This window comes from Bufo gargarizans, chromosome 5 (genome assembly GCF_014858855.1).
Source record: "Bufo gargarizans isolate SCDJY-AF-19 chromosome 5, ASM1485885v1, whole genome shotgun sequence".
Classification (NCBI taxonomy): domain Eukaryota; kingdom Metazoa; phylum Chordata; class Amphibia; order Anura; family Bufonidae; genus Bufo; species Bufo gargarizans.
Genome location: NC_058084.1, coordinates 265,459,889 through 265,471,943, shown reverse-complemented (window position 1 = coordinate 265,471,943; position 12,055 = coordinate 265,459,889). Strand labels below are relative to the sequence as shown.

Here is a 12,055-nt window from a genome sequence, read left to right as displayed (position 1 = left end):
CCCCTTTAACAAAAATTTTTTTGCATTGCTGACATAACGGTTTTATTTTTCTCTCTATAGAGATATGTGAGGGGTTTAGTTTTGTGTGACAACTTGTAGTGGTTACTGGTATCATTTTGGGGTACTTTTGATCACTTATTCCGTTTCTTTGGTGGAGAATAAGCAAAAAACAGAATACCTTCTTATGTGATTGCTTTTCAGTGTTTGTACTGGAAAACTTAATAAAAATCTGAAGGTTTATAAAAGAAAACAGCAATTCATTCTTTACGGCATTCATCATGTGATAACTGAATAGTACGGGTAGGATGTGACAATACCAAATAACTGGAGGAGATTTTATTTGGTCATTTTTTCCATTGAGAATTTTTTTTCCCAACAGAGACCTGGAACATTTTCCACACCTGGAACATTGTCGGCATATGAGTAAGACTAAGCTACCAAAGAAAAAGAGCACCACGCATGCGCAGCTGTCCTCCAATTATTTCTATGGGAGCACCGAAAATAGCCAAAGGCTGGCTTGGCAGTTTATAGAAGTAAATGGAGCAGTTGTTTTCCCATTAATTTCTATGGGATTTCCAAAAACAGCTAAGAGGAGACGTTCGGCTGTTTTCGGCGCTCCCATAGAAATTAATGGCTTGGGGCTGTGCATGTGCTCTCCTGAACTTTGGGTGCTCTGTTCTAGAGCTAGAACCACCTTTGGGACCAGCACCCCTCTGACATTGGTGGTATGTGAAATGCCACCAATGTTCCAGGCGAGACAACCCCTTTAACTTTTACCATTTATTATTCCCACAAGGGGACTCTGATAGGCGATCTTCTGATTGCTTTTATAAAATGCACTGTACTGCTTATGCAGTACAGTGCATTATACTGTCAGTGCTAAACTGACAGGCACTGCACCTCAGAGCAGGCCTGGGAGCATTCATTGGGCCTCCAGCTGCTATACACAGAGATTGGCACCATTCTCTATTAAATGAAATTGTGTGAAATTACAGTGACTAATAACATGTTACATGTACCCCAAAGTGGTGCCAATGAAAAATACAATTCGTCCTGCAAAAAACAACCTCTGATCTAGCTACGTCACGGGAAAAACTAAAAGTTATGGCTTTCTGATTGAAAAAAATAAAATAAAAAAAATCTTAAAAAGGAGTTCTGCAGTTTGTTTTAACTGATGATCTATCCTCCGGATAGATCATCAGCATCTGATCGGCGGGGGTCCGACACCCGGGACCTCCGCCAGCAGCGCCGCGGCCTTCTCACCGTTTACCGTAGGGCCAGTGACGTCATGACTAGTATCACTGGCCTGGGTGGGGCTAAGCTCTGTTCACTTGAATGGAGCTTACCCTGCCCAGGTCAGTTGATACAAATCGTGATGTCACCGGCCCTGCGGCAAACAGTGAGAAGGCCGCTGCGCTGCTGGAGCTACCTTCTCAAACAGCTGATCGGCGGGGGTCCCGGGTGTTGGACCCCCGCTGGTCAGATGCTGATGATCTATCCAGATGATAGATCATCAGTTAAAACAAACTGCAGAACCCCTTTAATATAATGATGATTAAAAAGTAATGACCTGGACTCCATGCAGTAAACTCTCCTTAACGCCTTCCTTCATGTTTGGACACATAGGTACATGGCTTGTTACCTTACAGTTATCAGAGAGGTTTTGTGACATTTTACTACTGATGACCTACAGTATCTTCAGGATAGGTCATTAGTATATGTCTGACTCCTGGGACCGCTGCCGATCAGCTATTTAAGAAGGCACCGACACTCCTGTAAGCACGGCAGCCTTCTCTCTGCTTTTCCTAGGCCAGTGACAACACGTTCATGTGTCACATGGCCTAGGCGTAGCTCAGCCCCATTCAAGTGAATAGGGCTGAGTGCGATACCAAGGACAGCCATCATACAACGTACGGCACTGTGCTTGGTGAGCTACGAGAAGGTAGAGGCGCTCACAGGAGCACTGGTGAGCCCCACTGATCAGATACTGATGACCTATCGTCTGGAAATCTTGGAAACAAATGTTTGAGTATCAGTTTAAAACATAATATTTTAGGGTTAAGGCTCTGTTCACACTGGTACAGTAGTTTCCATTTTAGTAAATGATCATAACAAAAACCAGTAGGAATGGATCCATCAAGTTTCTTTTTTCCAGAATAGTGCAAAAGAGTACATTATTGTGTTCATCAGAGGCTACTGAAAAGGCACTATGATGCCAGTGTGAACACGGCCTTATATTTATTGGGTATGTGTGCGCTATGACGGCACTAGTTTTGTTTGGATTATACACCCAGTTACTCTAGAGTCCATGGTGTGGTACTATGCAGTGAAAAAGTGAGCTGCACACATGATCCGATGGCATAAAACATACTCATGCTGACCACCTGCATAATAGCCAGGAACACAAACCAGGGCTCGTAGCTGGGAAATCAGTAGCCTGTTTACAATATTGAAAGATAAACCACTGCAAAAATAATCCTGAAAACCAACTGGACCAGTCCTAATACTCACATGTCCAGCGGCACCTCCTTCTGCACTGTATATATTTGACCCGCAGTCTTCTTGGATTTTGATCTCCGACTACTCTGGGAACTACAGATCCCATCAGTGACATCTTCATGTAATATCTCTACAGTGTCAAGTTTGTCTTCCTGTTCTGCATCAGTTGGTGGCTTTTCAGGTCTGTTTTTTACACAGTCTCCCATTGCTTTGGAGTCCTCACAAACATCTACGGGGTCTGGGACATCGTCTGGTTGCTTTCGATCAGTAACTGAAAGACCATCACTTACGCCTTTACCCCTAGGAAGAAAATAAAGATGGATGAAAATACATCTTTCCAATAGGTCCAATCAGCTTCAAACATAAACTTAGGGTCTGCTTAGTCAAACCAGGAACTAGTTTTAAAGTGTAACGGTCTTTCTTTTTTTCCCCTTTTTGTAATGTATCGGGGCAGTGATACTGACCCCTTTTGTAATAGACTTTCATTACTGAAATCGTACATTTATATTACAAAAATAGCTCTAAAGTGGCCCATGTCGAGCCTTAGAAACGCTCCTCTGTCTTCTGTTTACATAACAGTGGAGACCTGCTTTAGGATCCATTAACCCCTTCAGGACCCTGCCATATTTCACCTTTAGGACCAGGACATTTTTTAAAAATCAAACGTGTCACTTTATGTGGTAATGACTTTAAAACGCTTTTACTTATCCAGGCCATTCTGAGATTGTTTTCTCGTCACATACTGTACTTCATGACCGTGGTAAAATTTATTTATTTTTTTTATGAAAAATTACCAAATTTACCCAAAATTTGGAAAAATTTGCAAATCTCCAAATTCTATTTCTCTACTTTTATAATAGATAGTAATTACTTTACATCCCCCATATGTCTACTTCATGTTTGGATCATTTTGTGAATGCCATATTTTTGGGGGCCATTAGAAGGCTTAGAAGTTAAGAAGCAAATCTTGAAATGTTTCTGAAAATTTCCAAAACCTACTCTTTAAAAAACAGTTCAGGTCTGAAGTCACTTTGATTTTTACAAACTTTGTTAACCCTTTAGGTGTTCCACAAGAATTAGTGGAAAATGGAGAGGAAATTTCTGAATTTCACTTTTTGGGCAGATTTTACATTTTAATACATTTTTTCCAGTAACAAAGCAAGGGCTAACAGCCAAACAAAACTCAATATTTATGGCCCCGATTCTGTAGTTTACAGAAACACCCCATATGTGGTTGTAAACTGCTGTACAGGCACACGGCAGGGGGCAGAAGGAAAGGAATGCCATACGGTTTTTGGAAGGCAGATTTTGCTGGACTGGTTTTTTGACACTATGTCCCATTTGAAGCCCCCCTGATGCTCCCCTAGAGTAGAAACTCCCAAAAAGTTACCCCATTTTTGAAATAATGGGATAAGTCGGCAATTTTGTTGGTACTATTTTAGGATATGATTTTTGGTTGTTCTATATTACACTTTTTGTGAGGCAAGGTAACAAAAAATAGCTGTTTAGGCAGCGTTTTTATTTTTTGTTATTTACAACGTTTATCTGATATGTTAGATCACGTGGTATTTTTATAGAGCAGGTTGTTACGGACGCGACAATACCAAATATATGACTACTTTTTTGGGTTGTTTGTTTAAATTTTACATAATAAAGCATTTTTTAAAAACATTATTCTCTACATTCTGAAAGCCTAGTTGTTGTTTTTTGGGCGACTGTCTTATGGGTCCGCACCCGTTCCGCTCATTTTTTTTCAGTATGAGATGACAGTTTGATTGGTACTATTGTATAGTGCGCATGAACCTGCTGGCCGCTTGCGGCGGCGCTCTTAGCAGTTCGGCCTGCGTGGGGGAAGGAATTCTGTGACTCGCATTCCCAGCACCCGACCTCTGAGAGGACGCTGTGATCCGTGCAATTAACCCCTCAGATGTGGCACCTGAGGGATTAATTGGGCGGATCACAGCGTCCTCTCAGAGGTCGGGTGCTGGGAATGTTCTTTAGTCTCTGCACTGGTGGCAGTGGGCAGTGCGCCCCCTCCCAGTATTAATCATTGGAGGCCACAGGGTCATCCCCCCCATCATTGTTGGCAGTGGGGCAGTTCCGACCGGAGTCCCAGCAGTGTAATGCTGGGGCTCCGATCGGTTACCATGGCAACCAGGATGCTACTGAAGTCTTGGCTGCCATGGTATGTTAGTGAGCAGCATTATACTCACGTGCGCTGTGGGCTCCTTCTTCTCATAGGTCTGTGTGGCGCATTGCTAATCCTATAAGCATTAGCACTGCGCCGCACAGACAGAAGAAGGAGTGCCCGGCGGCCACGGCGCACGCGAGTATAATGCTGCTCACTAACATACCATGGCAGCCAAGACTTCAGTAGAGTCCTGGTTGCCACGGTGACCGTTCTGAGCCCCAGCATTACACTGCTGGGACTCTGGTCGGAACTGCCCACTGCCACCAATGATTAATACTAGGGGAGGGGAGGGGGGGTTGAGTTACCAGAGGGGGCTGATAAGAGGGAGAGGCTGGGAGGCACATGGGGGGTTGATCAGAGGCTGGGGGGCTGTTTTTTGGACTTTTGGTTGGTCAGTGGTCACAAAATAAAGGTGTTATTTATTTGTTATAATTGGTATCAGTACTCTGTAAAAAAAAAAAAAAAAAAAAAGGTATCAGGACATCCTTACTATAAACCACTCGTTCTGGTACAGAATTAACCCTGTAATGTTTTTGTTGGTACTAGAAGTCAATCGACTAGTTACAGATACCCGAAATGGTGAAAAATGACATATAAAAGTATAACAATTAACGTCTGCTCGTGGCTGCCCCCATACAGCGTAACGTCTGCTCGTGGCTGCCCCCATACAGCGTAACGTCTGCTCGTGGCTGCCCCCATACAGCGTAACGTCTGCTCGTGGCTGCCCCCATACAGCGTAACGTCTGCTCGTGGCTGCCCCCATACAGCGTAACGTCTGCTCGTGGCTGCCCCCATACAGCGTAACGTCTGCTCGTGGCTGCCCCCATACAGCGTAACGTCTGCTCGTGGCTGCCCCCATACAGCGTAACGTCTGCTCGTGGCTGCCCCCATACAGCGTAACGTCTGCTCGTGGCTGCCCCCATACAGCGTAACGTCTGCTCGTGGCTGCCCCCATACAGCGTAACGTCTGCTCGTGGCTGCCCCCATACAGCGTAACGTCTGCTCGTGGCTGCCCCCATACAGCGTAACGTCTGCTCGTGGCCCCAAGTGTTTTTTTCTTCTAAATGGGCATTTATCGCAATATATATTTTTGACACACTTTTTATTTTAATTTTTTGACGGTGTTCACCTGAGAGGTTAGGTCATGTGATACTTTTATAGAGCCGGTCGTGGCAATACCTAATATGCATACTTTTTTTTTATTTAAGTTTTACACAATAAGATTTTTGAAACAAAAAAAATAATTAAAAATTCATGTTTTAGTGTCCCCATATTCTGAAAGCCATATTCTTTTTATGTTTTGGGAGATTGTCCTATTTAGGGGCACCAGAAGGGCAGTTGAAGCTGGTATGATGGCACGTGAATTAGTTCCCCCATCACAGCCACCGCACAGACAGGCCCGTAGAGTCCCTGAGGTGCTGGCAAACCCCGATTGGCTGCCCCCAACTTCAGCCGCACCAGTAGTTCCCTCTTTCACCGCCCAGTCTGGAGTTCGGGTTGAGACAGCTCAGATCGGATCGGCATTTTTGGCGGGATGAGGTGACTGTTAGATTGGTTCTATTTTGGGGGGGGGGGGGGATACGCCTTTTTGATCGCTTGGTGCTGCACTTTTAGTGATGTAAGGTGACTAAAAATTTTTTTTTTTTTTTTTTTGCAGTTTTCATTAAAAAAATTTGACTGTTCATTTGAGGGGTTAGGTCATGTGATATTTTTATAGAGCCGGTCGATACGGACATGGCGATACCTAATACCGGTATGTCTACTTTTCATTTTTCCCTATAAAAAAAAATATTTAGGGAAAAAGACGCTTTATTTTTTAACTTGTAAATTTGAAAATAAATAAATTGCAAAACTTTATTTTTTTTGTCCTACTCTGGACGTCAACTTTTGGGGGTCTGATCCCCTTTACAGTGCATCACAATACTTCTGTATTGTAATGGATTGGCTGTAAGTGTATTACACACTGTAATACACTTCAGCTGAGTTCCAGGGGGCTGGATCTCACAGGCTCTCCCCAAAGTCATCGGGTCCCTGTCAGCAGGGTTAATGGTTTCTCTCTCCTTCCCTCCACTTCTGAACCCACCCGATCACAGCGCTGTACATGTACGGCACTTTTCCTTAAGGGGTTAAGACGTCGGTAGTGTTTTGCAGTCCGCAAAACACTGACACCGCACATGGCTGGCACTATATAGAGGATTCCTATTCTTGTCCGCAGCTGCAGACAAGAATAGGACACGCTCAATTTTTTTGCAAAGCAGCAGACTGGAAATGCAGACAGCACACTGAAAATGAATGGGTCCGCACCCGTTCCGCATAATTGCGGAACGGATCTGGACCATTCATACAGACATGTGAATGGACCCTAACACTGACTGTTATGTAAACAGAAGACAAGGCTCAAAATGGGCCACTTTAGAGCAAATTTTCTAATAGAAATGTACAATAGGGATCGACAGATTATCAAATTTACCAATAATATCGGCCGATATTCATGATTTTCAAAGTTATCGGCATCTAACCTTGCCGATAATGCGTCCAGCGCTGCTCGCTTATGAGAAAACATGGCACTTGGCGCATGCCGCCATGTTCAGTGGCCAGAGTCCGTGGAGACGGAAGGAAGGAATCCCTCCCTCCTATGAAGAGCACAATAAAATGAGCGGGCTCTGAAGCTGCCCGCACCACTGCCACCAATGAATGTCTGACTAATATTCAAGCAGGAGGAGGGACAGGGGATGATTTAACGCTGCGCTGTCTCAGCTAGTGTGCTCGGCTAACGGCAGCATCCTCCTCCTGAGTGTCCTCCCCAGAATCAAGCAGCCAGCATAGCAGGTGCCTGGCTACTGTGCCACCAATGATAATTAACCTTTAATTACAGATACAGGAGACAGATGCCAGCTGTACCCGCCTCCTGTATCTGTAATTAAAGGTTATCATTGGTGGCACAGTGCCCCCCCCCAGTATTAAAGTCATTGGTTGCAGTGGTGACAGTGTCGCCCCCCAACCTAAGTAATTTCAATGGTGGCAGTTCTGATCGGAGCCCCAGCAACCGCGGGGCTCCGATCGGTTACCATGGCAGCCAGAATGGTACTAAAGCCCTGGCTGCCATGGTGAGCTCCCTGCTGCTGTGTGTACTAGGCACAGGGCAGCAGGGAGAGTAAGATCCTATTCACCCTAATAGAGCTCTATTAGGGTGAATAGGGAATAATAGCAATCTGCCATCAGCACACCGCTGTCCTGCACGTGGGTGAGCGATGGCATAGCGATTGCTCCTCCCCATGTTGCAGAGGACATCACTGCATGTAATTGAACTGATGCCCTTGGGCTGATCACACAGGGGGGAACGAAGGGTGTTGGGGACTGATGGCAGGGGGTATCATGAGTTTTTATAAAGGAAAACAGTCTATTAATTCATTTTTTATTATTAGATTACTTGATTAATCGTTAAAAAAAAAAAAAAAAAAAGAATATAGATAGAATACTCGATTACTGAAATAATCGTTTACTGCAGCCCACTTTGGCATATACATAGGATAGCAAGCTCGGATGTTTTCTGTCTCCTATCGCCTAAACAGTGATAGGCAAACTGTGGCTCTCCAGCTGTTGCAAAACTACAACTCCCACCATGCCCTGCTGTTAGCTGAAAGCTATAGGCAGTCTTTGCATGCTGGGAGTTGTAGTTCTGCAACAGCTGGAGAGCCACAGTTTGTCTATCACTGTCCTAAAATAATGAAAAACGCATTATGCTGGGAAAAGCCATTTGACAGGACTTAAAATCTTGGTATACCCATGAGTCATTTCCGGCTGGGGATCCTGGAACAACCTGGACCTCTTACTGCATTCTGGCAGGTTTCCAACATCTGCTTTACCATCGTTTGGATTGCTCCACTCTCCAGACGATCTTTTTGGGTTGGGATCCACACCGACAAAATTCACACGTTCCAGCTCCATTATTCCTTGAATCTTCTTAGTGCAGATTTCTCCACCATCCAGAAAATCAAGACGACTTTCTCTGAAAGTGTATGACAAAATAGCGATTAGTCTTAAAGCTATAACTAAAACAGTAACTCATCTGTAGACCTGACTGCAGGGTGTCCATCTGCTGAGATCCACTATGATCACGAGAACAAACGGGCCACGCGTTTTGCAGTTCTAGGCAGACGCAGTGGCGCACAGTGCAGTAGCTTAGCCAAATTCAAGTGAATGAGCTGCAATACCAAAGCGGGGCTTTAATGCTTCATCATATGACCAAAGGGGGTCCAGACCCTGCACGTCTCACACAAAGCAGAAATCTAAACGATAAGAAAACTGTATGTATGAGATGCCTTCTGCAATGACTGCTGGGAAAAAGCTTTCAAAACCAGTTCAAATATGAGAAGCAGATGACTGTCCAAAGCAAGTGCGGAGGCTGGACAGCCCGTCCACATGCGGCAGTGCGTCTCGTGTAAATTATTTTACATGGAATAACCTGATAGAACACATGATAGAGCGCTCACCCATCTTCTAGCTCATTGCTATTTTCAGGAAGTAAAGTCTGCCTTCTTGTGTAAAAGGACACCTCCACGGCACAGTTGAAAATCTCAGGTTCGAGCTGCTGCGAGCTCTCAGGAGGACCTTCCACTTCCTCCTTCACGGGGACATCTGGCTCCTCTTTGCTGCAATGAAAACAGGTGTACAATTGTCCCATCACACTTCAGTGGAAACATCAATAATAGTCAAACTGCTGAGGAGTTTCCGGTGTGGACAGAAATGTGTCGCCTCCCACAGCAATCGTTCTATGACTACACTGAATGAAGTAAGAACTGGTCCAGCAATGACAGATCACCTCGTCACACACCATCCGTGCTGGTGACAACATCCCGTCTCTATTGACCGGGGCATGACAGCAGTACTGGAGGTGAGCAACCTCAGTAGAAAAATAGCAGAAGTCATGTACGACAAAAGAGGAAGTGTACTGTATAACTATAGAGTCAGGCATCACTGCACGTGCGTGTTCTGCAATTACATCCAGCAGGTATCTGGGCAACCTATATACGGACGTGGCCATGTACATGAGGTCAGGCTGCTTCTTACACCAGTGTGCCCAGGCATCCTTTGCGCCCAGGACTGCATTATACTGCACCGTCTAGTAGGGTTTAACCTATATATGGACGTGGCCATGTGCATGAGGTCAGGCTTCTTCTTACACCAGTGTGCCCAGGCATCCTGTGCGGTCAGGACTGCATTATACTGCACCGTATAGTAGGGTTTAACCTATATATGGACGTAGCCATGTACATGAGGTCAGGCTGCTTCTTACACCAGTGTGCCCACACTGCCCAGGCATCCTGAGCGGCCAGGACTGCATTATACTGCACTGTCTAGTAGGGTTTAACCTATATACGGACGCGGCCATGTGCATGAGGTCAGACTGCTTCTTACACCAGTGTGCCCAGGCATCCTGTGCGGTCAGGACTGCATTATACTGCACCGTATAGTAGGGTTTAACCTATATATGGATGTAGCCATGTACATGAGGTCAGGCTGCTTCTTACACCAGTGTGCCCACACTGCCCAGGCATCCTGAGCGGCCAGGACTGCATTATACTGCACTGTCTAGTAGGGTTTAACCTATATACGGACGCGGCCATGTGCATGAGGTCAGACTGCTTCTTACACCAGTGTGCCCAGGCATCCTGTGCGGTCAGGACTGCATTATACTGCACCGTATAGTAGGGTTTAACCTATATATGGATGTAGCCATGTACATGAGGTCAGGCTGCTTCTTACACCAGTGTGCCCACACTGCCCAGGCATCCTGAGCGGCCAGGACTGCATTATACTGCACTGTCTAGTAGGGTTTAACCTATATACGGACGCGGCCATGTGCATGAGGTCAGACTGCTTCTTACACCAGTGTGCCCAGGCATCCTGTGCGGTCAGGACTGCATTATACTGCACCGTATAGTAGGGTTTAACCTATATATGGACGTAGCCATGTACATGAGGTCAGGCTGCTTCTTACACCAGTGTGCCCACACTGCCCAGGCATCCTGAGCGGCCAGGACTGCATTATACTGCACTGTCTAGTAGGGTTTAACCTATATACGGACGCGGCCATGTGCATGAGGTCAGACTGCTTCTTACACCAGTGTGCCCAGAAATTCTGTGCGGCCAGGACTGCATTATAATGCACCGTCTAGTAGGGTTTAACCTATATATGGATGTGGCCATGTACATGAGGTCAGGCTGCTCCTTACACCAATGTGCCCAGGCATCCTGTGCGTCCAGGACTCCTTATACTGCACCGTCTAGTAGGGTTTAACCTATATATGGACGTGGCCATGTGCATGAGGTCAGGCTTCTTCTTACACCAGTGTGCCCAGGCATCCTGTGCGGTCAGGACTGCATTATACTGCACCGTATAGTAGGGTTTAACCTATATATGGACGTGGCCATGTGCATGAGGTCAGGCTTCTTCTTACACCAGTGTGCCCAGGCATCCTGTGCGGCCAGGACTGCATTATACTGCACCGTCTAGTAGGGTTTAACCTATATATGGACGTAGCCATGTACATGAGGTCAGGCTGCTTCTTACACCAGTGTGCCCACACTGCCCAGGCATCCTGAGCAGCCAGGACTGCATTATACCGCACCGTCTAGTAGGGTTTAACCTATATATGGATGTGGCCATGTACATGAGGTCAGGCTGCTCCTTACACCAATGTGCCCAGGCATCCTGAGCAGCCAGGACTGCATTATACTGCACCGTCTAGTAGGGTCTTCATCGAGAACTAAGCTGCCAACAGACACTGCATAGCAGAGGCCGTGACCGCTGTGCCCCTTCTCATCGTCTAGACTTTCTATGAGCCTGTTCACATGAAGAGGCCAGCGCTCTGCTAGGAGTCTGATCCAAAACTTGGCAAAAACCCTTCAAACTTCACTTTTCAAAATCTGTACCCTTGGACTCCGGGAAGTCTGTATAATATATTTATACACACACATGCACTTTTGTCACACATCATGCGACCTCTTAGCACAGGGTACCAGCTTCTAGTTTATGTCAATACAGACCACAAGTGAAGAGGTTCACTGGCACACTGGAAGGTGGGCACAGCGGGGTGCCACTCACTAGTCAGATACACACTGCTCGCCATCACACACTCGTACCTGACAGGAACGTCGCCACGAAGTAACGTAGCGCAGCGACTACGGCGGGAAGCACCGGAAGTGGGGTCCCTCCGCGGTGCACTTCCCTGCCTCAAACCTCCACCCAGTCTGTCACTTACAGCCAATCAACGCGCCCTGAGCCAGGGTCCAATCAGCTTGCCACGAATAACCATCCAATCAGGGAAGGTGTGTCATAGGGCTTTGGTGTACTCGACACCG

At 46.0% G+C, this 12,055-nt stretch overlaps 1 protein-coding gene across 1 annotated transcript in view; it reads right to left on the bottom strand.

Annotated features, from left to right (window-relative positions):
- OTULIN (OTU deubiquitinase with linear linkage specificity) overlaps window positions 1-11,937 on the bottom strand; it is a 40,875-nt gene extending 28,938 nt beyond the window's left edge. The window contains exons 1-4 of the mRNA XM_044293326.1: window positions 11,837-11,937; window positions 9,184-9,342; window positions 8,475-8,699; window positions 2,512-2,799 (exon numbers count right to left, since the gene is read on the bottom strand). Of these exons, the coding sequence (XP_044149261.1) occupies window positions 2,512-2,799; window positions 8,475-8,638 (452 nt within the window). The 5' untranslated portion in view covers window positions 8,639-8,699; window positions 9,184-9,342; window positions 11,837-11,937. The remainder of the gene's footprint in view (window positions 1-2,511; window positions 2,800-8,474; window positions 8,700-9,183; window positions 9,343-11,836) is intronic.
- Between the last annotated feature and the right edge of the window lie 118 nt (window positions 11,938-12,055).